Source organism: Oncorhynchus tshawytscha, linkage group LG22, assembly GCF_018296145.1.
Source record: "Oncorhynchus tshawytscha isolate Ot180627B linkage group LG22, Otsh_v2.0, whole genome shotgun sequence".
NCBI classification, from domain to species: Eukaryota; Metazoa; Chordata; class Actinopteri; order Salmoniformes; family Salmonidae; genus Oncorhynchus; species Oncorhynchus tshawytscha.
In genome coordinates this window covers 16,713,916-16,740,214 of record NC_056450.1, presented here as the reverse complement: position 1 = coordinate 16,740,214, position 26,299 = coordinate 16,713,916, and the positions used below count along the sequence as shown (strand labels likewise).

General features: G+C 44.0%; 2 protein-coding genes across 6 annotated transcripts in view; one reads left to right on the top strand and one right to left on the bottom strand.

Moving 5' to 3' along the window:
- The window catches only part of LOC112221953 (protein phosphatase 1 regulatory subunit 12B), a 33,206-nt gene extending 21,979 nt beyond the window's left edge, over nucleotides 1-11,227 (top strand). For 2 of the 3 annotated variants that reach the window (XM_042303859.1, XM_042303861.1), the window contains 5 exons: nucleotides 90-219; nucleotides 619-723; nucleotides 1,003-1,053; nucleotides 6,544-6,594; nucleotides 10,085-11,227. In XM_042303859.1, coding sequence (XP_042159793.1) covers nucleotides 90-219; nucleotides 619-723; nucleotides 1,003-1,053; nucleotides 6,544-6,594; nucleotides 10,085-10,171 — 424 coding nt within the window. In that variant the 3' untranslated portion in view covers nucleotides 10,172-11,227. Of the gene's footprint in view, nucleotides 1-89; nucleotides 220-618; nucleotides 724-1,002; nucleotides 1,054-6,543; nucleotides 6,595-8,597; nucleotides 8,823-10,084 lie in introns of those variants that run through there. The other variant, XM_042303860.1, reaches the window with a different exon arrangement.
- A 143-nt stretch (nucleotides 11,228-11,370) lies between these two features.
- Nucleotides 11,371-26,299, bottom strand: part of LOC112221952 (synaptotagmin-2) — a 70,927-nt gene continuing 55,998 nt past the window's right edge. For 2 of the 3 annotated variants that reach the window (XM_024384425.2, XM_024384424.2), the window contains exons 4-9: nucleotides 23,145-23,282; nucleotides 22,332-22,499; nucleotides 19,983-20,150; nucleotides 19,648-19,765; nucleotides 18,869-19,002; nucleotides 11,371-18,046 (exon numbers count right to left, since the gene is read on the bottom strand). In XM_024384425.2, the coding sequence (XP_024240193.1) occupies nucleotides 17,831-18,046; nucleotides 18,869-19,002; nucleotides 19,648-19,765; nucleotides 19,983-20,150; nucleotides 22,332-22,499; nucleotides 23,145-23,282 (942 nt within the window). In that variant the 3' untranslated portion in view covers nucleotides 11,371-17,830. The remainder of the gene's footprint in view (nucleotides 18,047-18,868; nucleotides 19,003-19,647; nucleotides 19,766-19,982; nucleotides 20,151-22,331; nucleotides 22,500-23,144; nucleotides 23,283-26,299) is intronic. The other variant, XM_024384426.2, reaches the window with a different exon arrangement.

The following is a 26,299-nucleotide window of genomic DNA, read 5'->3' as shown; positions in this document are numbered from 1 at the left end:
CAGTGTTTCAACACTGTTGCAATGTCAGCTGTGTTGCTGGATGTGGTAAACCACCCACTCAAGGAGGTGTGCTTCCGTCTTCCTCCCAGGTTGGACTCTGGTGGTGGGGACAGCAAGGCTGAACCCCTGGGCAGAACCAGCTCCTACACACGGAGGGAGACCAGACTGGCAGCATTGAACAAGCAGGAGGATGACACCAGCCCCAGGGACTACAAGAAGGTAGGCGTACTGTCGGACCCAGACGGGAAGCCGATTTTTTTAAATATTTTTTTATCTTAGACTAACTGGTAAACAAACAAAAAAACATACAGTACCAGTCAAAAGTTTGGAGACACCTACTCATTCAAGGGTTTTTCTAAATTGTTTACTATTTTTCTACATTGTAGACATCAAAACTATGAACTAACACATGTAGAATCATGTAGTAACCAAAAAAAAAGTTTAAAACAAATCAAAATATATTTTATATTTGAGATTCTTCAAGATATCCACCTTTTTCCTTGATGACAGTTTTGATTCACCTGGTGCAGAGCTGGACTATCATAGGACAAATGTTTACATATGATAAGGTATCTCCAAGTGGCATAAGCATTAACCCTTTGGTTTGTCCTCTTTCAGATGTATGAAGACGCCTTGGCAGAGAATGACAAGCTCAAGTCCCGGCTGGATGACAGCAAACACGAGCTGACCAAGATCCGCTCCCAGCTGGACAAAGTCAACCAGGTACAGTAATACTGCACACAACACTGACACTGTCCTGTATAGCCATGTGTAGACTATCTTAATTAAGCTCAGTCTAGTTCACATGTCTCAACAACATGCATATTGCATTTTAGCGATACATTGTTCAAAGCAACCGCAAGATGATTAGAGAATGAACCCGTGTACCCCCCACAAAGTTGTCAAACATACTGTATATAACATTCAGTTTTATCCCATTTTAAATCAACCCACTGCATTATTTTTTTCACTTTGTGATAACAGTGCCACTCTGTCTTACAGAAACAGGACAGAATATCTGAAAGATCCACTGTACTTGAATCAGAAAAAAGGGTATTTATCACTTATTCTAAAATCTTGAGGGCTACTTTTTCTTATTTTTCACGAAGCCATCTGCCTCATCTACTTGATTTCACCACTCCAATTCTCCTTCAATCCTGACAGCTTGACGTCAACATTTTCTTTCACTCTCTTTCACTCTCTGTCACGCCCTGATCTGTCTCACCTGTCTTAGTGATTGTCTCCACCCACCTCCAGGTGTCCCCTGTTTCCCCCATTAGTCCCTGGTGTATTTATCCCTGTGTTTCCTGTCTCTCTGTGCCAGTTCGTCTTGTTTTGCCAAGTCAACCAACGTTTCTCCTAGCTCCTATTTTTCCCAGTCTCTGTTTTTTCCTAGCCCTCCTGGTTTTGACCCTTGCCTGTCCTGAGTCTGAATCCGCCTGCCTGACCACTCTGCCTGTCCTGACCTCAAGCCTGCCTATCCCCTGGTACTGTTTGGCCTCTGACCTGGTTTAGGAACTCTCTCCTGTTCCCGACCTGTCTTTTTCCTACCCCTTTTGGTGTAATAAATATAGGAGCTCCACCATCTGCCTCCTGTGTCTGCATTTGGGTCTCACTTTGTGCCCTTATAGTACAAACTGGCCATGACAGACCCAGCAGACTTGGACCATTTCCGTCACGCTGTCTCCCTGCAGGGCGCCACCATTGAGAGGCATGAGGAGCTACCGCTGGACCTTTTAGAAGGGCTTCGTTCCCCGACGGAACGCCACAACCAAGAGTTCAAAGGCTATTATGGAGCAAATCAGTGAGTTAGCTCCTAGGCAGCCCGCCACCTCTGAGACCTCCCAACCACCCAGTAAACGTTCTACTACTAGTGGATTTGTTCAACCTACCCCGGCTCCTCCGGAGCGTTATGCAGGCGGTCCTGGTACCTGCCGGACGTTCCTTTCCCAGTGCTCCCTCATTTTCGAACTCCAGCCCTCTTCGTTCTCATCGGACTGGTCAAAGATAGTGTAGTTTATCGCCCTAATGTCCGGAAGGGCGCTCTCCTGGGCAACGGCTGTGTAGGAGCAGCAATCCGCTGTGTGCCATAGTTTGGAGGAATTCATGGCAGAAGTGAGGAAGGTTTTCGATTCTCCCGTGCCCTAGAGAGGCGGCTCAAACTACTACAGGTTCATCAGAACTCCTGTAGTGTGGCAGACTACGCAGTAGATTTTTGCACATTGGCCGCCGAGAGTTCCTGGAATCCAGAGACTCTGTTTGACACCTTCCTCCACGGACTGTCGGAGGGGATAAAGGACAAGCTCGCAGCTTGGGAAATACCACGGGACCTCAATTTCCTCATCGCCCTGGCAATCAGGATTGATGGGCGCCTACGAGAACGCCGGTGTGAGAGGAGGTCGGGTCTCGAGAACACTCATTCGTCTGATGATGCTGGTACCCCTCCGGAATCTGGAAATCCCCGAAGTTGGTATTTCTGAGAAGAGCTGAAAACACCCGAAGTTCCCAGAGAATCATCGGCAACAGGTGAGTTTGATTCTCCTGAGCCCATGCAACTGGGAAGAGCTAGGTTATCGGTTGGGGAACGTTTGCATTCTAACTGTTGTCTGTACAGTGGAGGGGTGGGACATTATATAGCCACTTGCCCAGCTAAGAAACCCTTTTTAGTGGGTACAAGTACTCTGGTGAGCCAGACTGGGAGTCCCCTAACTTCCATCACCAGTCCACCTTTTTTTGTGATTCTGCTGTGGGGAAACCAGTCTGTCTCTCCGGGTGCTCATTGACTCTGGGGCTGATGAAAGTTTTATGGATGCTACCATGGTTTCTGAATTAAGTATTCCCACTCAACTTCTCTCTGTCCCCATGGATGCAAGGGCACTGGACGGCCGCTCTATTGGAAGAGTCACCCGTAGCACTGTGCCCGTTCATATACGGGTATCAGGAAACCAAAGTGAGACCATTCAGTTCCTCATCATCTTTTTTTCCTCTCTTCCTGTGGTTTTGGGATTTTCTTGGTTCCAGAAACACAGTCTTGTTATTGACTGGACCACAAGCTCCATCCTGGGTTGGAGCCCGTTTTGTCATTCTCATTGCCTAAAAGCGGCACAGCCGTCCTTGAGACGTCTCCCTCAGGACGTAAGCAAATCCACGGATGTCTCTGCCATCCCCACTGAGTACCATGACCTCCTGGAGGTCTTCAGTAAGGCATGGGCTACTTCTCTTCCCCCATACCATCCTATGATTGTGCCATTGATCTCCTCCCAGGCACCACACCACCTCGTGGTCGTCTATATTCTCTATCTGGCCCGGAGACCAAGCCCATGGAAGAGTACATTAAGGATTCTCTAGGTACTGGAGGCATCCGTCTGTCTGCATCTCCTGCCGGCGCGGTGTTTGTCTTTGTGGAGAAGGACAAGAACCTGCGTCCATGCATTAACTACTGGGGTCTGAATTATATAACGATCAAGAATTGTTACCCCCCTACCACTCCTCTCCTCGGCCTTTGAACCTCTCCAGGTGACCAACCTTTTTTCCAAACTGGACCTTCGGAATGCCTACCACCTGGTTTGGATACTCGAAGGAGATGAGTGGAAGACAGCATTTAACACAGCCAGTGGACATTATGAGTACCAGGTCATGTCGTTTGGACTCATCAATGTCCCCGCTGTCTTCCAAGCTCTGGTAAACGATGTGCTCCGGGACATGATAAACCATTTCGTGTTCATCTACCTTGACGACATCCTGTTTTTTTCCCGGTCTGCCCAAGAACACGTTCTTCATGTCCGACAAGTCCTTCAGCGCCTCCTGGAGAACCAATTGTTGGTGAAAGCCGAGAAGTGTGAGTTCCACCGCTCTACAATCTCCTTTCTGGGATATGCCATCACTGATGGAAATGTCCAAATGGATCCTGAAAAAGTGAAGCAGTGGTAGAGTGGCCTCAACCTACGTCCAGGGTGCAGTTATGTTTCCTGGGGTTCGCTACAGCCATTTCATTCGGGGCTACAGCACCCTGGCAGAACCCCTCTCTGCACTTACCTCTCCCAAAGTACCGTTCACATGGTCTCCAGCGGTTGACAGAGACCTTGTGGACCTGAGGCATCGGTTCACCACAGCACCCATCCTCGTCCATCCGGATCTATCCCGTCAATTTGTGGTAGAGGTTGATGCTTCTGATATTGGAGTGGGGGCTATCCTGCACCAGCAATCTGCCCAGGACCAGAAGCTCCATCCCTATGCCTTCCTGTCCCATTGTCTCAATTCTGCAGAGAGGAACTACGACCTAGTCGTCAAGATGGCACTGGAAGAGTGGAGACACTTGCTGTAAGGAGCAGAACAGCCATTTTTGGTTTGGACCGACCATAAAAATTTGGAATATCTCCGTACAGCCAAGCGCCTTAACTCCAGGCAGGCCTGGTGGGCTTTATTGTGCACCAGATTCAACTTCACCATTTCCTACCGCCCAGGTTCCAAAAATGTGAAGCCTGACACTCTCTCCCGCCTGTACAGTTCCTCTGCCACACCCCCGGTCTCCGAAACCATTCTCCCTACCTCATGCCTTGCGGCTTCAGTGGATTGGGGTATTGAAACCTTCCAGCCTGGACCTAAATGGGGCCCGGCTAACCGGTTGTTTGTCCCTAACTCAATATGGTCATGGAATGGGCTCATTCCTCCAGGCTGACCTGTCATCCAGGTTCCCGTTGTACCCTAGCATTTGTTCGACAATATTTCTGGTGGCCCACAATGGTTCCTGACATCTCTGCCTTCGTCGCCACGTGCACAGTGTGCTCAGAACAAGACTCCACGGCAAGCTCCTTCTGGCCTCCTTCAGCCACTACCTGTCCCTCATTGTCCCTGGTCCTATATCTCTCTGGACTTTGTCACTGGGCTCCCTCCATCTGATGGTAACACTGTCATTCTGACGGTATTGGACTCCAAGGCTTCTCCAAGGCTGCCCATTCCATCCCTCTCCCCAAACTATCCTCTGCCAAGGAGACGGCACAGCTTATGGTGCAGCACGTCTTCTGGATCCATGGACTTCCGGTGGACATGGTCTCCAACCGGAGTCCTTAGTTCTTGTCTCAGTTCTGGAAGGCGTACTGCACCCTTATTGGGTCCTCGGCCAGCCTGTCCTCCAGATTCCATCCCCAATCCAATGGCTAGTCGTAGCGAGCTAACCAGGACCTAGAAACCACCCTAAGATGCCTGGTCTCAACCAACCCCACTACCTGAAGCCAACAACTGGTCTGGGTGGAGTATGCCCAGAACACCCTTCCCTATTCAGCCACGGGACTCTCCCCTTTTGAGTGCTATCAACCTTCAATCTTACCAGAACAAGAGCAGGAGGTTAACGTACCCTCAGACCAGATGTTTGTCCACTGCTGTCGATGTACCTGGAGAAGAGCTTGGGCGGCACTTTTCAAGACCCACTCCAGGTATCGTCGATAAGCGGACCACCACCAGCCTCCAGCTCCCCACTACCGCAGAGGGTATGGCTTTCCACTCGGGACCTGCCCCATTTCATGGGGTCCTTTTCCCATCTCTAGGGTCCTTAGTTCCCCTGCTGTCCATCTTGTTTTACCGCGTACCCTCCGTATTCACCCAACTTTCCATGTGTTTAGGATTAAGCACGTGCCTCACAGCCCTTTATCTTCGGTCTCCAGGCATAGCATACACGGTTAAACGTCTCCTTGGTGTTCGCCCCTGGGCAGGGGTTTACAGTACCTGGTTGACTGGGAGGGTTATGACCCAGAGGAGAGGTGCTGGGTTCCCGCTAGAGTCATCCTGGACCTGGCCCTCATTGCCGACTTTCACCGCCGAAATCCCGGTCAGCCAGGTATGCGCCCAGGTAGGACACCAGGTGGCGTCCCTAGAGGGGGGGGGGGTATTGTCATGCCCTGATCTGTTTCACCTGTCTTGGTGATTGTCTCCACTCACCTCCAGGTGTCTCCTGTTTTCCCCATTAGTCCCTGGTGTATTTATCCCTGCGTTTCCTGTCTCTCTGTGTCAGGTCGTCTTGTTTTGCCAAGTCAACAAGCTTTTCTCCTAGCTCCTATTTTTCCCAGTCTCTGTTTTTTCCTAGCCCTCCTGGTTTTGACCCTTGCCTGTCCTGGTGCCGAATCTGCCTGTTCTGACCTCGAGCCTGCCTGTCCCCTGGTACTGTTTGGACTCGAACCTGTTCACTGAACCCCTGCCTGTCCTGACCTCGAGCCTGCCTATCCCCTGGTACTGTTTGGACTCTGACCTGGTTTATGAACTGTCGCCTGTCCCCGACCTGTCTTTTGCCTACCTCTTTTGGTGTAATAAATATCGGAGCTCCACCATCTGCCTCCAGTGTCTGCATTTGGGTCTCACCTTGTGCCCTTATCTCTTTTCTTCTGATCTCTTCCATGTCATATTACTGTGTGTTGGTTTCTGTATGTTCATTCCACTATGGGCTCATTATCATGTGTGAGAATTGAAAAATAACTCAACTTAAAAGTAGAAATCTTAACATCCATTTTGATTCTGACCCGAACGACCTGTTCTTACATTTACCCTTCTCAGGAAAAACAGGCTCTGGAGAAGAGGGTAACAGACATGGAGGAGGAACTCAAGGTAAGGCCTTCACTGTAACAGGAAGGGCGGAGGTCAGTACAAGGCTCTGCTTGGTAATTATAGGAAAACAGGTGAGGTTGAGGGAGTAGGCCAAATTTCAGGCTCATTATCCAGCATCATTCTGAGTATCCCCTGCCAAGGTCAGGGCTCAGGAAAGGGAGTGAGAAACTCCACGCTGCTACAGTCACACACCCAGCAGCACAGCCTGCTGTCTGTTATAGGCTACACATATTTAGCATTTCAAAGAGCAAGGGGGAGAGCAAAACAGCAGCAGGATATCATTCAGGACTGAGTAGACGTGAACCTAATGTAAGTTGGAACCACTTCTAGCAATATCCAAAGGTTATGATGACTACTCAGCATGTGACACAGAGATGTGAGACGGAAGACGGGAACAGAATGTTTGACCCCATGTTGTGACCCCATGTTGCCTCAGCAGGAAGCTGCCCCAGTGAGAAATTTCCGCTGTGGGTACCAGCCCTGAGCCCCAAGCATGAGGCAGGCTGGCTCAGGGCCAGGGAGGGGGGACGGGACGGTGAGTGGTCTGGTCGCCACCGAGAAGTGATTGACACCTGCCTGTCACCTCACCTCTTTAGAGACCTGGGCATGAACACATGTCTGTGCACACAAACATACACATTGCACACGTTAGAGTACATACACCAGATACGTATGTAAAGTCATATCCCAGCAGGCTGGCTGTAATGTCATTACAACAAGAAACCAGGTTGCTTGGATGTCATTGCAACCAGTTTTGCTCACTGGGATAGAGATATGCACATGCAACATTATACTGACATGCTTTTCCCCTATTCACATATTCTGGTGTGTTTCTATACTTTTCCCTGTGCCACAGTGTCTGTCCAATGTGTGGAAATTCTGGTTACTCCCTATGGCTCACTGATCTTTGGTTTTCTTCTTTTGAATAAAGGGCTAGGATTATTCCTGTCAGCCTCTGAAACTTCAGCTCTGGCAACATTTGGGAATTTATCTACAGGGCTTAGTGAAGTCAGCTCTGGTAGATATCAAAGAGATCAAGAGCGTTAAAACATCATGATGGATAACTATGCATTCTCTCTCAATCTCACCCCTCTGGCTCTCTCCTCTCTACTCTCTCTCTCCACTCCAAGATAAACTTTTCAATGGTGGTCCTTCAGAACAGTGTGTTGTGAAAGGCTTACCGAGACAGCACAGAGGAACAGTCTTACATATCCATGAATTTTTCAGTCCGAGTAAAGGCAGACTTCAAATGGTTTCCTCCAAAGTGCCCTGGGGGGTTAGCAGCTGGATCTCCTCCATCTCTTTCTCCCTAGTCTTCTCTCTTTCTCTCTAGCCTTCTTCACCTCACTGGGATTCTCTCTTCCTTTTCCCCCAGCTTTTCCCTTCCCTTCAGGCTAATCTTAACTTCTTCCTGTTCTACCTGACTTTCTTCTCCTCTCTTGGTTGCTGAGGGGAAGCCTCTGAGGCCACTCTCTGAGCCACATGGGGCTCGACTTTCCTCTGTCTCTGTGTGTGCTGCCTCCTTGCGTGCCTGTGGTTTCCCTTAGGAACGGCGTCAATCCCCAGACCTGATGTTTACCTCAGTCTTGCCAGGGAACCCAGGGAAATTAATCATTTCCATTTTCCTATAACTTATTGGGCTCTCTTACTTATGCTGAAATGTAATGTTATATTGAAAGTCCCCTGCCCACTTCTCACCCCAGCATGACTGACAAGCTATGTAATCCATACAGCATCTCCCCAGCCACTGCCTTTTTAAAACTGCCCAGGTTTGTGGAGAGCAGAATTAAGGATAGCTCCTTGCTGTGCTTAGCTTTTCTTTTGCATAGATTTTTCTTGTTTCCTTTTACAGTATTTATTTGTGTGGATGTTGTTGAGGAGCTCCTCAGTGTGTACGTCTGCCTCTGTGCGTGATTGTGTGTGTTTATATCTCGGTCTCCTCCCATGCACTGGCCTGCCCCCCTGCTCTGTCTTTCTGTCTCTCCGTCTTCCTGTGTGTATAGGCCCTCCCTGTTCTGGCACTGCGGAGCGGCAATGAGCGTCTCTTGGCTGAGAACAGGGCCATGCTGCGTGTCCTCGCCCACCTTTCCCAGATGGCCTCCCTGCCTGAGACTGAGGACCTCTAACCCCCCCTGTCCCCCAAGCCTCCACCTCTCTACCCCCCCTCTTCCTCAGCCACACATCCTCCTCTGCCTTCCTCCTCCTGGTTCTCCTCCTGCTGCACCTCCTCCCCTCTCTGCTGCTGTGCTGCTGTACTCTTCTCAGGCAGGTTCCGCCCACCTCTCACTCCTCCACCTTTGGCCTCTCTCACTCATGTGGCATACTTCTTGCTGACTCTAAAACCCCTCTCCCTAAATAATCTTGTGACCGCTGCCTTTAAATCTATTTTGAGCTACATAGCTGCATAGGCGAATTACTAGGCTGTGTAGAGACCAGGACAGTAGCCTGACGTTTCACCAGTGGTTATTATTACAGTATAGTCAAGTGAGTCACTTAATCAACAGCTTGAACGAACCCAGAAACAGTCTGGACGGTGCTTGAGAGACTGCTGCATGGCCGAGTGCCGAAGTCACCAATGGGACCTTGTGTAGGGATTAACATTTCATTGTTTGCCTCTTGCTACAGTGTCCAATGTAGTGGCTGACAGGGAATTTGACATTTTCAACTAGTACATTTTGTCTTAATCATGTGGCAATGGAATGTGTAATCTCATTGGCATCCATTAACTCACTAAACCCTTTTCCACTGGCCCAAAAAACATGTGCACATTAGTGTGTGTGTCGTGTGTGTGTGTGTGTGTGTGTGTGTGTGTGTACTACATACAGCTTTGACGGAGACAGAACAGGACAAACAGTCCTTGTTCTCCAGGGGCATTGGCAGTATGCATCGTCAAATATAATACATAACAATATGTTGTTATTTGATTGTGGTAACTGGACTAGACAGGGGTGAAGAGATGAGTGCATCATCGTCTGTGTTGGCTTTTTCATGCAAGCACAAAATGTTATTGTTCACTGCACTGTCTGTGGGGGATGGGGGAGATTTTGACAAAGATTGTGGCTATTTTTAATCATTACTCATGCTGTGGGAGATGACCTAGATTGAGGAAGTTGATCGCCTTGCATCTCTCTCCCTTTCGGTTCGCAGTTTGCAAATAGAACCATACACCCAAATAATGTCCCTATCATACTGTATCAGCATGCTCTCATTGCTGAAAGCTAGTCTTTTGTCCACCCTTTGCATGTCGTGACTGTAGAGTTCAATCATTTAGCAATGAGTTCTTGGTGATTTAAATATTGAATATCATTCCTAATTCGCCTGAAAATGATAAACAATGTTTATATCATGTCTGTCAATGTCCCTCAGCAGAAGGAACATAGACAAGGCCGTGTCCCTTCCACATATTTCTGTCTACAGTATGCGTCACTACTGTTCCCTACAGAGAACAAGCTACCATGACAATCTAATGCTGCTCTCTCTGTTCCTGTAGGTCTTGACAGAGCTCAAATCAGACAACCAAAGACTGAAGGACGAGAACGGGGCTCTGATTCGTGTCATCAGCAAGTTGTCCAAGTAAAAGGGTGGTGCCCCCTGTAAAAAGTCAGACACGTCCCTGATGCTTGCAACGTGTCAATATCATTAGCATTCGGTACCCTCCCACCCTGACACTGAACCATGGTGCTTAGTGACACCTACCTGCCAGCTGTTCTCAGAGGCATGGTGAGGAACCTTCCAAATCCGGATGACCCCTGCCTTGACCCTTGACCTCTATGCTCTTCGGCCCACTTCATACCAGTAGATCAAAGGTGTGAAGAGCACACAGCGTCCGCACAAAGAGAATGTTGGTCTGGGGTACAGTAAACTGCGAAGCTCCAGACCAGCAATCTAAACAATATCACATCCACATATTTTACCTGTACATCACAAACATACTGTATTTATTTTGTGCTTCATTGTGCACTGAAAAAACAACTTTATTTTTCTCAAACTACTGAAAAAGCACTCATAGGAATTACTTTCAATAATCTTTCATTGCAGTGATAACATTACACATTGCCATGAATGCTTCTGATGTGAGATGTTGTGACTTGTTTATGATCAATCTTTATGGTTTGTAGTTCAATTTCTGTCACAGACACTTTTCTCTGAGCTGCTCATCAGTGTGGTCTACTATAGTCTCTGAGATGTCATACTTGTCACATTTGTTAGATAATTTAATTAGTTATTTATGCCTTTTTTGGTTTAGAATCTTTGAACCTATACTCAACTATATTTGTACCGATATAGTATTAATGTGTCCTATTAAACCGTACCGTTGGAGCCCACATAGTAACTTATGTTGGAAGATGGACAGCCTCTTTTTATTTCAAGTGAAACATGTACATGATTTGTAATGCACAGGGAACAACATACAAGGGCCTTCTTTATGTGCCTTTCCTTAAAGACCAATACAGCTATCAGTCTAATGAACTGTACGTATATTTAAAGACAGTATTTTATGTTGAAATAACTTTACCATGTATGTGTATGTTATACGAGACCGAAATACTGACATTCTACTTGTACACACAGCTGTGGTTTGATCACTTGCTTAATAAACTATAGATGGTTAAATAATAAATCATCTGAGTTCTCACTACCAATGTGCCATTACATTCCAGATATCTTGCGAAATTAATGGGTGGCTCATAATCCAGCCCTCTGATGCTGAAGTTGAGATCCCCTTGTAAAGAACAAAGTCAAGTCATGATGCACAGACAACACATGAATCCAAGCTAATTAAAAGGCCTTTATTTCCTATTTGTTTCATACAGAGCTGGTAACACTTATGATAGATCTGTATTGAGTTATTTGGTTCCCTCGATAACTTTACAAGGATCCTCGATGCTCATCCGCTGACGGGCTGTAGGGAGTTTGTATTTGAGCAACGTTTTGTGTCCAGTCAAGGGCTAAAGCATGCGATCCACAGTAGGCACAAGTACTGACATGAACACACGCACCACAACACTAAGACACAGAGAAACACAGCCTGAGGACGCACAATCTCATGGTCCTCTGAGGCTTAAAAAGAGGATGAAGAGAGAACAAAGGAAAACAGTCTTTTGGAATACAATCCTAGTATGGAGAATGAGGAGTGAAGGAAAAGTTCAAGGAGTTGGTACTATTCTGCGCATTTTGGCAGTACTGTATATATATCCATGTTGTAAACGTGAAGGACGACGTTCCTCTGAAAATCTGTCATTATAATTCTGGATCCAAAGACCTCCGCGAGCCCAGTTCCACAACAACAGCACATTAATGGTAAGACAAAACAGTGACTTCATGGTGGAAAAGTTCAATAATTGTCTCTTCAATTGGCCCTACTGCAGTTTCGCATTCTTAATATAACACAAAGAAACACAACACTAACCTAGTGATTATTACAGTACAAAGCGAGCTACGCAAACAGAGACAGGAGAACACATCGTTAGGTGGTGAGTGACCTATGCCCAATGACACCCCCTAACACATCGCGGACATGGAAGTTGGAGAATATGATGGACTCTAGTTTGGAGAGTTTCTCTTTAAGTCCCATTGACCCCTTTTTTATAATGTACTTAAGTCATTTAATAGAAACAAAGCAGCCAGTAGTACAAAAGAACTGTGGTATGTAGTGTGTGAATCATCATGCTCTCAATCCGTTGTTTCTCCCCTGCTGAGATATAGCCTACAGTTAGTTTCTGAAGCAGTTGTGCATAAGGTAGATACAGTATATCAATTTATCAATTTATTATCAATTTAGGCTATCAGAAAATCTGTAATCCTATAATAGCAATCATTTTAAACTCTATTAACCATTGTAAATAAAAACATGTTTGTTAATTATTTTCATCACCACAAATGTACAATTAGGCATGGTTTATGTATTCTGGGCATGCTGATATATATGTTTAGGTATAGTAAGTGTTTTTGCACTGCAACAGCTCACTTTATAAAGGCCCTATGCTTTTTGTTCCTATGACACAGGGGTTCTCAAAGTGGGGTCCATGGTCATATCTCAAATCATATTTCAGGTTCAATGAATCTGTGGAATAAGTTTAGAGGGTGTAATACAATGTCATATAATTCATCTAGAATCTATGTTCTTAACCCTGGGCAACATGGGCCTGGGAGGCTCACAGGGATAATGGTATCCACAGTGCTCCACCAATTATCCATTTTTCTTCTTAATAATTATTGTACCTCCCCCACACGTAAATGCTTTGTAATTTAAAGCGAGAATCCTTAGTTGCTACATCCATTTTTGCCATGGAATACCATAATACAACTTATAAATGCCTCATGAGCTTAGTTCAACTGTCATACCGTACCCTATCAGAACCCAAAATATAAGCTTGTTTTACTCCAATGTTTGTAAACGACGTAAACGTAAACAAACACTGCATAGCCTCAACATATTGTTAAAACTATCATTTTGATTGTGTGGATGGTCAGTCCTTGTATCCATAGCTCTGTCTATGCATTTAAGAGTTGTTACATTTCTCCAGGCCCATCACTCAGCTTTTTACCAAAACAGAGTTTATTGTTATTGCTGAAATTTAGGTAGGGTTTCCCAAACTCAGTCCTCAGGACACCAAGGGGTGCACCTTTTGGTTTTTGCCATAGTACTCCACAGCTGATTCAAATAATCATCACTCTTTAATCATGTGAATCATCTGTGTGGTGTTAGGGCAAAAAAACAAAACACTTCCAACTTTAAAACTGAAACATTTTCTCTCTGCATCATTGCAAAATTGTGTAGAATTGCAGGATATTAGCTTGAAAACTGCAACATTTTCTCAGATGCCAAGAGGTGGGCCTTTAAAATGTTCCTTAGTCTGGCCATGCACTTCCGAAGTCATAGTAAAACTCCCTGTATGCTATATATATATATATTTTTTTTTTATCTCACTCAAGTTATGAGGGGGTCCCTGATGAATTTGCTATCACAAAAAGGGTCACCGGCCCCAAAAAGTTTGAGAACCTCTGCTATAACACACATACATAAATACAGACAAACACACAGTTCTCAGTCTCTTTCCTCCATAGAGCTAACTGTCCAGCTGGTGGTCTTGATTGCAATGACCGTGGCAGTGTAAAACGCATTGAAACAATCTTTTTGACACAAATGTGCTGTATATTAACCTTTAATGAAAGTTATCTTATCGTCTAATCTGCATCCGCATCAGTGGAATTATTTTGGCTCTGAAATAGATTCAAACAGATTACTGATGAGGATTTTCATAGAATTGTAAATATAGATGGATATACTGGCAGTATTTTAGAAAGACACTGAAATCTTCAACTGGATTAATGTGCCTCGGTTCGGTCACAGTCCAACAGGTTTGATTGTAACATTGAGTGAAGAAGCAACATCAATGATCCTGCTATTACATTGTTGCAAACATGTTGAATGGGACACCAGACAACACTGTTATTATTTAAATAGTGTTGCCATTAAACGAAATGTCGAGTTGACACAGCTAGTTTCCATCAACGTGGCTAAGATTATGCTGTAGATTATTTATCTTAACTTTACCGTTTACCATGAACGCACCAGATGTTGATCAAAACAATTATGCTGAGGCTTGGCATTGTTACAAGTTAGATATAGATTGTTTGGCATATCGTTGATCACGATATATCATATGTAGAAGTCATGTCTGTAAAGCCACTGGAGATGAAAACTCTGCTGTTCCGTGACAGCATAGTTCCTATAGAGGGGTCCATAGACCGCAGTCAGGGTCCTAAATGAATTGCACTCAGCCCAAGGATCACCGACAGACCAGCCTGACACACAGTTGGATCATGTAAATGTTCTGCATGCCACCTTTTGAATATTTCCGATAGCATCTTTTGACATAAGAAGACCATGACCCATGATTCCTACTATCAAAACAAGGCATATACAAATGACATCACAGGAAAAAAAATCTGCTACTACATTTAGAAAATAAAGACAACTTCAACAACTTCATAGTAGAAAACAAAATCACATCCACTCTACTAAACTCACAACTGCTCAGTATTTTGCCTTCTGGAGTCTAGATGAGTACAGAGTTCTGAAGGTAATGTAGAAGAGAAACACTGAACTAGGAATATATAGATGTGTCATCAAAAACACTTCTCTAACTCTAGTTACTCAGCAGAGCTCTAAAGAGCTAGGTGCTTGAGTCTTATGGCTTTAGTTTTGATCTAATTCAACTATCTGTATACACATACACATATTCCTTTAATAAACGCTGTCAAATATCCAGAATTGTAAAAGGGTATCAGGTCGTTAAACCAACGCAAAGTGAAACAAAACCAACAAATGTACAATAGGGGGCTTTTTGTCCACAGTGTGGAGATGTGTGGATTCAGTTCTGTCTCATTTCAGCATTGGCACTGATCATTGGAGAGTTCCACTTCGGGATATATGTATTTCTTGAACTGTGAGACCCCTAAATGTTTGATATTTGTAAAGAAAACAACAATAAACTTAAATAATCACAAAATAAAACATTGTATGAATAAATACATATGAAATAAATGATGATTAGTCCAAATGAAATAGCACAAGGAGTTAGATAGCAAGCATGCAGCTACGTTTTCATCCTACATGAACTCACACACAGTACTTCACAACGCACTTGCTCAAAAGTTCAGGCGTGGACAGGATCGTATTTCTAATATATTATGACATTCTCTCCAATAACCCATTCATGGAAAATAATACACATTTGATTCATTTCGAAAATATACTGTGCATCGTTTTCCTCCATTGTTACAGTAGTAAAATGACAAATGACACCCACATACGTACGTACACAAGATATAATTGCTTTATCTCTAAAACATGCTCTTATGTACAGTATTTTGTAGAAACATGCATGAACTATGTATATAGGAAACTACACACCGATCGGTTGTTTGATAGCTTGCATGTTGTCTTTTCTTTAGTGTTGCTTTTTGAACATAGAGAAGAAACTAAATGTAAAACATAACTAATCTGACCCCTACTGGACATATAAATGAAGAAATGGTTGTCCAATAGAGAAAAGTAATAAATTAACCAACAATCACTACTGTAATTCCCAAAAATCTTCCAGTATAAAAGTTATCAAACTGTTAAAACATTAAATTGCTTTGCTTGTTCTTTAACACAATCGAGTCGTTTTTCGTACCATTTAGTTTTTTTGAACAAGATGGTGCACAGGAACAGTTCATGTTCCATCAAATGACCAGGGGGGCTCTTATCTAATTATATTTTGCTTGGACTTTTACATGTTTAAGAGGGTAAGCAAATTGTACATTTCATTCAGTCATATGACTACTTTTATAATCAAATGTATCCCAAGAGAAAGGTCAAAGTGTAAAAATCACTCATTCAAGTGAAGGATCCGAGGAGCAGCATTTGACTAAAACGTGTCTCTTTCCCAATCAGCAGACTTTCTAATATGAGACCTGACTTGTGTGGCTGTACACTCCACAACCAACTCAAACTCACAACATCTCGTCACAAAAACAACATAGATCAAAGAACAACGTCTATAACCACATAACAGAGTGATATCCAGTATAGTGCAATTGGACTCAGCAGTTTGGCCATCTGTGTATAACATACACACAACAGTACCCCCTTCCAGACCTTATCCTTTCAATCAAACTTAAGAGAAAATGTTCTCAGAACAATCAAAGTATAGTCACAAGACAGGCAAGGTTACAAATGATCAAACCAAACAAACAAAAACAATGATTCACTCAAATTCCCTCTCTTGCTCTTGTTTTTTTTTTTTTTTTTTTTTTACCAGGAATTATTCATCATAAAATAAATTGTTAAAGCTCTGGTTTTTGGAGAGTAGGATAAGCAGAACAGAACATTTGGATTTAAAGTGCTTGAGGAATAAAAGTGTTTGAAGTTGAAAATAAGAGGGTGAGTAAAAAAACAACACAGCTAATTGGAAGGCGTCCCTGGTAGTTGAGAATTGCTTATTTCATTTCTTAGAAGGCTTGTCTCCTTTATGACTGTAAGACGGATACAGGGATTCCTTTGAAGAAGTGAAATCCTTGTTGTGAATCCATGACTAATGGCAGTAGCACTGAACAGGGAGATAGATTATATATACTAGAGGCATTGGAGGAGAAGGTGGTAGATTGCAGGCAGTAGAATAGACACCTGACAAACAACATTGTGTCAACCAGGGTCCCATTCAGTCCTTTGAGTTTCCACATAGATATTCTCTCTCTCTCTCGCATGTTTTCCCAGCATAGCCCAAGCTAGACCCTTACAGTGGCTCATAGTCCCTTTATCCTAAACACGTTTCACATCTCAACTCTGTTGATTGACAGCCACAAACTGTGTTATCGAGAGACACTCTAGAGAGACTATCCCCTGGTTAATTTCAGTGATATACTTAGACTAGTCTCAGATCATTGAACAAGAAACCAATCCAGCACCAGACAGAGGTTTTCAAATCATGTTGCGGAGCATTTTGAATGACAACCCGTTTAGAAAGAAAGGCATGACGTTTCAGTTTTCTCTCAGTGTACCTGAGAATATGGGTGAGCAGATGAGCTAATGATCAAAAAGGCAGTGTGTTAACAGTGTGGGGTATCTGGATATTGGCTATCCCTACTCTTTACCCAGCTCTAGGAATGTAGTTCAAACTAATGTAATCTAGTCAGTAAGTAACTGGCAGGTGTGGAGCATGGTGCAACAATACACCCAAGGAATGAACCTGCTTGTGTTTTTCCTCTATTACATGGCAGTATAAAGCATTTTGAAGTATTAAGCAGTATTGAAGCAAACGTTTTCTCTAAGGGGAGGGGGTTGAAAAGGTACAGAAAGAGTGAATACATGGTTGTACTTTCCTCATCCTTCATCACATCGGACTCCTGTTTTTCACACGCCAGGCTTCTATCTTCATGATAACATGTTACTAACTGCAACCCCAATACAAATGTATGTTTCCAATGCAATCAAATGAGTAATCTGTCTTGTAACATCTCCTTGTGGAATGGCACAGCTGAGGGGGAATAAAACGCTTTTCTACTCTATAATGTTTTCATCACGTCAATTAGGATATGTATATTTATGTATATTTATGTATATTTTGCGGTGAAGGGTGAAGAATCGGTTGGTGTGTTGGTTTGGAATGTAGTATTGGGAGATGTGTATGACCAGGGGTGAGGTGGATAGGTAGGTTTGGGTATGGGTGTTTGGGGTAGAGGAGGTTTACTTCTTGGCGTTCAGGGCTGCCAGCGAAGCATCAATCTCCTCCTCGGGCTGCAGTGGATGCCACTGAGCGATGGGGCGGCGAGGGTTGGCCAGCATGTCGGACCAGTGCTTCAGCTGGGTGCCCGTCGCCTTGCTGCCCACCCAGATCTTTCCGATGGCGTCGTTTTTACCAATCTTGTCATAATCCAGCACTGTGACCACAGCTTGGATTTTCTAGGGAATGAGAAAAAGAAAGGTGTTACATTATTGGCATTTATAATGATCTTACAGAATACAATTGCATCATCTAATTCCATGGTGCATGTACTGTATGCCTTTGGGCACTTTGTTCCCACCCAGCTGTACACATTACTGTCATTTAGGGTGTATCATCCAATTCCACAGGTATTAAAGCAATAATACACAAGGGGGTGTGATTTAATTCTGGTTTTAGCACGGGGTGCTAATCAGCCCTCTGAGAAACAGAGACGCTCTGATGCATATAGATGGAGCTACTAGCAGCCCAGGCAGGAAACTCCCTTAAGCATGGATGATGTTGTCACACTGCCAGTGCATGTTAATCACACCCACTTCTACCTACACCTCATCAGCATACTGTACATGTATGTTTTTAAGTGTATGTCTTAAGTATGTCACATCATCCACAGCTTTGTGATATAGTATATTTTGGTTTGTTCTATGCCCTTACTTGACTGTGGTAGGATAATTAGCTAAGTGCCTTTCCCCGCAGGCACATTTGAAGGGTTCAGAGGGATCAGTTGAGATGTATTTGCCATTGACCATTCTGTGTAATTAAGAGGAAGTCTCCATAAACTAACTAACTAACTAACTAACTAACTGACTGACTGACTGACTGACTGACTGACTGACTGACTGACTGACTGACTGTCTGTCTGTCTGTCTGTCTGTCTGTCTGTCTGTCTGTCTGTCTGTCTGTCTGTCTGTCTGTCTGTCTGTCTGTCTGTCTGTCTGTCTGTCTGTCTGTCTGTCTGTCTGTCTGTCTGTGCGTGCTTTGTTCCCAGCTGTACACTCTACCTGCATCTGCTCAATAGGGATCTCAAAGCTGAAGGACTCGTTGTAATATGGATTCAGAGTGTTCTTCTTCACCGTGGTCTTCTTCTTCTTCAGACGCTTGCCGTTCTGCATCAAGTTGATCTTCACATAGGGATCTGCACACAGAGCGAGCAATACAGACAGCCAGGTATTAAAACAAGCCTGATCACAGACTCACTACTGGGATAATTAACAAACATGGCTCTTTTGTAGTTTACTAGATTTAGCTTCCTGCCCATTTATCACAGTTTCAGCAGAGTTTGATCTTTAAAACACAATACTTCACTACCATCAGGGCTCTAGTAACAACACAAAGGAACCCAGCAGTGGCTGCAATGCAGTAAACCGCCAGCAGATGGTTGCAGTGCAGTTTAGCTGAAGGGAGTGGAGCTACTGAAAGGAGAGTGGTAGGTACTGCAGAGTCAGCACGTGAGCACAGACTGAATCGCCCCGGAGATTGGCTGCTTGCAATGTAGTCTACAGCAGCAAGGTTTGACTGGTATTTAGCCTCTACCACATTATAATGCACAAAGAAACACTGAAAATAGCTGTATTCTTTTATATTAGCTCTCTAATGGGAATACAGATTTGGGTTTCGTACTGTGTGAATGGGTAGAATACTGGTGCTTACAGCACAATGTCCTTGTCCTTGACCAAGGGGAACACATGGAAACAGGATATGGGAGGTAGGGACAGCTTTTACTCCACAGTGCATCTGTTTCCAGTGTTTTATTCACAGTGATTATCTTTCCATATTTCACCTGACAGTCCTCCCACGTCCATCTTCTTGAGGTTCTTGGCCTCCAGGATGCAGATGGTGAGTTTCCCGGCAGTGGGCACGTAGCGCAGAGAGATGCAGATATCTCCCAGCTTCTCTTGCTGCGTGTGGGATGGGAGAAGAGGGCGAAGAGGAGAACACAACGTATTCAATGTAATAACATTCATCCTCAATGTTCATTGTATGCATGTCCTTACCCATAAGAAACACCTATATAAGGGAACCATTCACACCATGAGGATAAAAATCGCTCTGAACTGATATTCAGAACATGATATTTCAAAGGACTGAGTGAAAGTGGGGAGATAGTACATTTACCTCTTCTTTCTCTGCACTGTCCAGGTCCCTCCACTCCTCCAGTGGCTGGGCCAGGTCCAGTTTGTGCAAGGGTAGTTTCACCTCTCCGATGACGTCGTGCTTAGAGAAGCGGTCAAAGTCAAAGACCTGCATGACCAAAGTCTTGCCACCCATCTCTTGGAATGGAATCTGAAAAACATCAACATTACTAGCACCATCTTTTATAAATGTTACCCTCTGAAGCAAGAACACCTTTGCTTAGCTGAGGAGAGTGTTAACGAGTCTTTGAGAACAGGTTTGCCAATGCCATTTTAGATTTTTTTTTGAACCTGTTCTACATACTTTGACCTTGAATGATGAGAGCCAGACATGCACAAATAGCTTAATCTAGCATCCAAAGAATGTCACAATATGGAAGTGCATAAATGAGGGCAGAGTATCTTGGACCTCTTTGGTCATCTCTATAATGGGTCTGGGCTGTATTTCCCTGCAATGAGAGCTGATGCTCTCTCTGCCCCCAGAGAAGTGATGGGCGAATGGGAATGATTAGTGGGATAAGAAGAACAGAGGGCCAGAGCCAGCCTGAATTGTGTGCTGCTCACTCAGCAGAACCAAACAGTACAGCCTGTGAGCAGTCAAACGGGAGGAAGGGAGGTGGCGTTCTCCTTTAACTGGATTGCAATCCCATCCTATCCCCTGCTCAGATCAGCTCAGCTCAATCCCATCCTATCCCCTGCTCAGATCAGCTCAGCTCAATCCCATCCTATCCCCTGCTCAGATCAGCTCAGCTCAATCCCATCCTATCCCCTGCTCAGATCAGCTCAGCTCAATCCCATCCTATCCCCTGCTCAGATCAGATCAGCTCAGCTCAATCCCATCCTATCCCCTGATCAGCTCAGATGCAGCTCAGCTCAATCCCATCCTATCCCCTGCTCAGCTCAATCCCATCCTATCCCCTGCTTAGATCAGCTCAGCTCAATCCCATCCTATCCCCTGCTCAGATCCGCTCAGCTCAATCCCATCCTATCCCCTGCTCAGATCAGCTCAGCTCAATCCCATCCTATCCCCTGCTTAGATCAGCTCAGCTAAATCCCATCCTATCCCCTGCTCAGATCAGCTCAGCTCATAGGCTTCAAAAGTTCTGCTTTATCACTGGCCAAGCTCTTCCAGTCACATTCTCTAGCCAGAATTGAGTTTAATGAATAGTCTATACATCTGATCTCCATCATATGCACACAGATGCGCACACACACACACACACCCACTAACATTTAATGAAAGCACCTGGGAACAGACTGTAGCTTTAATTAGATTCTAACATTGGGACGCTTGAGGCTATTCCTGGTTGCTGAAATTAGAGTCATATATATACCGTACACATTAGACAGTGGTTACACAATATCTGAAGAATAGCTTGTAAGTCATGGTTCATAAATCATCTAATAATGTCTTTGAACTTCAGATATTACCAGATATATGGAATTTTTATGATAGTTTTATACAATAAGGATATATTTCTACCCTCATTTAATTAAACAAACACGAGGGAAAAATAGAGATTGTTTTAAAGGAGGACTACATGTGTGTAAAAGCATCTGAGCAGCTACACATGCAAGGCACTGACTCTTGTGGAGGCTAGCTGGTATCAGATGCAGGGAGTCTGCAGTGGATTGGGGAATCTCCATTATTTTATTTATCCGTTATTTTACCAGGTAAGTTGACTGAGAACACGTTCTCATTTACAGCAACGACCTGGGGAATAGTTACAGGGGAGAGGAGGGGGATGAATAAACCAATTGTAAACTGGGGATTATTAGGTGACCGTGATGGTTTCAGGGCCAGATTGGGAATTTAGCCAGGACACCGGGGTTAACACCCCTACTCTTACAATAAGTGCCATGGGATCTTTAATGACCTCAGAGAGTCAGGACACCCGTTTAATGTCCCATCTGAAAGACGGCACCCTACACAGGGCAGTGTCCCCAATCACTGCCCTGGGGTATTGAGATATTTTTTTAGACCAGAGGAAAGAGTGCCTCCTACTGGCCCTCCAACACCACATCCAGCAGCATCTGGTCTCCCATCCAGGAACTGACCAGGACCAACCCTGCTTAGCTTCAAAGCAAGCCAGCAGTGGTATGCAGGGTGGTATGCTGCTGACATAATTATGAGGTGTTATCTGAAACATCAGTCCAGCAGATGAATCGAATGAGAGAGAAAGCATAGCTGATGCATCAGGCTTTGGGAAACTGGCTGTCTGGCAGGAGTTATGGTCTGGTCATCCACCATAGTTTAGGACTATTAGATTTATCTTTATAATTCTGATATACGGTATAGGAAAGAGAGAGAGATCCAAGTACAGTAGCCTACCTTGAAGATGAAGGTCTCATTGAAGGTAGGATTCAGTGTCTTCTTGTGCACTTTGGTGGTAAAATGCTTCTTCTTGTCTGGGAGGACGTAGACCTTGACATAGGGGTCAGAGGTGCCACCGCTGTCCATGGAGAGGAGATCAGCTGCTTGGAGGAGGCCCACTGTGAGCTGGGGGTTAGGGGTCAGGGGTCAAAGGGGTCAATCAATCTGCCTCAATGCACTATGTACCCAGAAAGTGTCAGCTCACAGTCCCGGAGACGACCTTCTGTTCTTGGAACAGATATTTATTTGAACAGATGAAAGAAAGCCTTTGCTTTATGCTTGTATAACACCTTACGATGCTTTAGTCTGTTGTGAGGTCCTCAAGGTCTCAGTGAACAAAGAAGATTCTCCACAGAAGATTAAGAGGACGGAGCAAACGCTGCGTAACAGGTCAAGGAAATCCATTCATACGTTGCTTATATAACACAAACAAGGAATGGAGTCTTGGTAAAAGTTTGGCTGATTTTATCCTGAAAGGATAACTGTAGAATGATGGGTTGAATCAATCCTTTAGTGTCAGAAATGTCACATTTACTGCTGTCCTTGGCTTTTGCCCAACCAAGACATATTCATTCAAAGCTGCATTTATTTGGAGGCTAAAAAACACTCACAAAATGGCATAAATCAATTGCTTTGAAAACTAACTTGGACTAAAGGCTTAGGCCATTTGTGCACTGAAGCTTATTTTTGGACTTTTTCCCAACACAGTAAAATAGTCTATTTAAGCTAATGGGTCATAAGAAAGCCACCTGTTCAAGTCAAAACACCCACCTTGTTGTCCTGGAAGTCATAATCTATGGAGTACTGAAGCTTCCCGAGCTTTTCTTTCTCCTTCACCTCTTCCTCTTTCTCATCTCCAGTCATACCAGTCTCAGCGTCATCTTCATCATAATCATCATCGTCCTGTTTCTAGAATGACAAGGGGGCCGGAGGGGGCAGAGGGGGCGTCAGACATTTGAACAGAGAGAGTAAAGAGCACCTATAGGTTCTTCTTCAGCAGTCTGGTTAGTCACAGCAGCCATCTACCTGCCACTTCCCCCCCGCTTGTTTACCCAGATGTTACCAGTGCAGTGTGCACATCTTTTCATACATGACCTTAGTTGCAACATGACTTGATTTCACTATTCCTTGGGTGACACCATTTGCTTTTGCACTCTATATTCATCGTTCATTATTTACTGTATAGTCATTGACAGAAGAGAGAAATAGAGGGATATACTGAATGTTTAAAAAAATAAGAAAATGTGAAGTAAAACAGTCAATATGTAGTCAGAGTTTGCAACAGGGGTAGCCCCAGGCAGGACAAATGCTGTGCACCCTATAGATCTTACAAAAGCATCCTTGAGGCAGACATGTACTATAGATTGGATCAGATCTGAGATTGTGATCTCTGTAACTACTCATGCTTCTGAAACGTTGAGAATCTATCCCATTGCAACACTCAGAGTGATAATAGAGTGATAAGAGTCAAATATACCACAACATGTCCTGCAGTGATTACACCTCCACTGACATGATCATCGTAATTACTGAAAAAGCAACACTTGTCTACAGCAGATATGAGCTAATAACTTCTGCTAATACACAATGCTTGTTACAGATGTATTGTACAGTATCTATAGTTATTGGTAACATTTACAAATCCCATTGTCAGTTCATATGATCATACAATTAACAAAATAGCTAACCATGACACTATGGTAAATGGGAACTTGTTCTCAACTAGCCTACCTGGTTAAATAAAGGTGAAAAACATTTTTTTTTTAATGGTAGAATTACTGACCCATTTAAGGGATTTTTTTGCATACCTTTTTGAATATTCATTTTTAAATATTGTGCATGACACATAAACTACTCAATATGTAAATTAGTAGGGCCATGCTATTCACCGCAGAGCTTACCCTGGAAGAGGAACCGGGGCAGTCTGCAGCTCATTCTACGTTGTATTCTAAAACACAGACAGCCATCCACACACAACACACATTCACAGACACAAACACCCACCCAATTACTAACACATTCACACAGACACTGTATTCACCCTTGCATACACAGCCTTACATACTGTATATACCTCACATTAACTGAGCATACTTTTAACCAACAACAAGCATACGTAAGCACACAAGCCCACATACACTCCCTCTTCAAACACACGCATGCACACATACACACACACTCCATCTCTTTATAGTGGCATTCTGTAAATTTGTTGTGGTAAATGCTTTGCATTCGAGCATGCCAGGCCACACAATGCAGGAGAATACAGTAGTCCGTATAGAGAGCAAAATGTAGATGAAATGACTCAGTTCTTCCCAGTCTCTTACAGTCTTCTGATGTACATGTAAGGATTGTATCAACAACACTAATAATCTTGGTAGTCAAGATTGCATGCCTCGCAATCCTGAAAAACTGTGTACGTGAAAATTGCACAGCCATGGGAAGTCATGCTATTTTGGAGAGTTCCAGTCTAAATCATACCATACATGCAGTGGGATTTAAGGATACCGAACGGTATGTCCGAAAGTATGCCCCCATTGTCATAACTATGATGACTTTTGGTTCGTGAGCTCATTCGTGGAGTTATGAAATCCAAATCTATGCGGTCAATTGGTGTACTGTACTTACCTCTGGGTTGTACATTTGAATCATGCTGTCTAACGAGAAGTCAAATGCGGCTCACGTTTTAACCAGTGGTCAAACTTTCTGGCCCACCATTCTTTCCCACTAACACCACTGCTCCAGGGAGGAAGGGACACGTTGACTAAAACCTAATGGGTCAGCAGCATCATGGGTCATCCAGGATAATTACTCTCAAGTCAAGTTGTGGCCATTCAATGGTACCTTCTGAAAGGGCTTGAGTTGGTCTTTGTCAAGAGATACAAACCACTTTATCTCACCTTGATCTCTGAGCATATTTGCACAGCTGAATTTAGGTTGTAGAAATGACATATGAATTTCACACTCAAAGCAGAGCATGGAAAAGACTTGTATTATAGTTACTGTAAAATACTTGTATTATCGTTACTGTAAAAGACGTGTATTATAGTTACTGTAAAATACTTCTGTGATGATTACTATGCACAATAATGTGCTTGATTAGATAACACGATTGTGCAAACATGTTTAATGATCTCAATGAGGTAAAGTTTCACCCATAATTTGACAAATAGCCAACCTCACCCTTTGCACATGCATGTTAGTGATCTCTACTGGGTTGCCTCAGTGCACTCGTCATCATTCATCAACCATAGGATGAGTTTCACGTTCATTTCAAAACCATCTCAAACATTTCCACTTCAGAGGTCATATCGTTTAAAAAATATATATTTTACCCAAATTGCAACCTCTCCATGGATACTCAAGACATCATCATGGCAGTCGGTGTGGCAACATATCAAATCAGTGGACTTACGAAGCAGCTTAATCGCTCCCATAGCTAGACCCTCAAGCACCCACAGCACCTACAGTAAGCTTGCAAGACTTAGAAAGCCATAGCACCCACTGTCATCATTGCCAATCCCCTTCCACAAGCCCAGCCCACCACCACCTTTCCCCCTGCTCTGGTCTGCGCTTACACAGAGTGGCCAGAGAGGGGCGCCACGTGCCGTCAGACCTACCGTAGGCAGAGAAGTCCACCACAGTCAAGATACACGGAGCACACATAAGACACAAAGCAGGAAGGAGGAAGAGGAGAGCAGAGAGAAAGGAAGATATTGAACTCACAGCAGACACCAGAGAGGGAAATTAGAGCAGAGGCAGAGTCAACAACTACACTATAGGGCCAAGGGAAAATGACACAGTCCTAGAACCCACCTGAGACAGTAACTGTAGACATTAACATAATCATACTCCCCTCCAAGCTCTAAAGGGGCACTGTGTTTTAATGAATTCCATCAGTGCTTGGATATTTCTGTTGTTGTTGT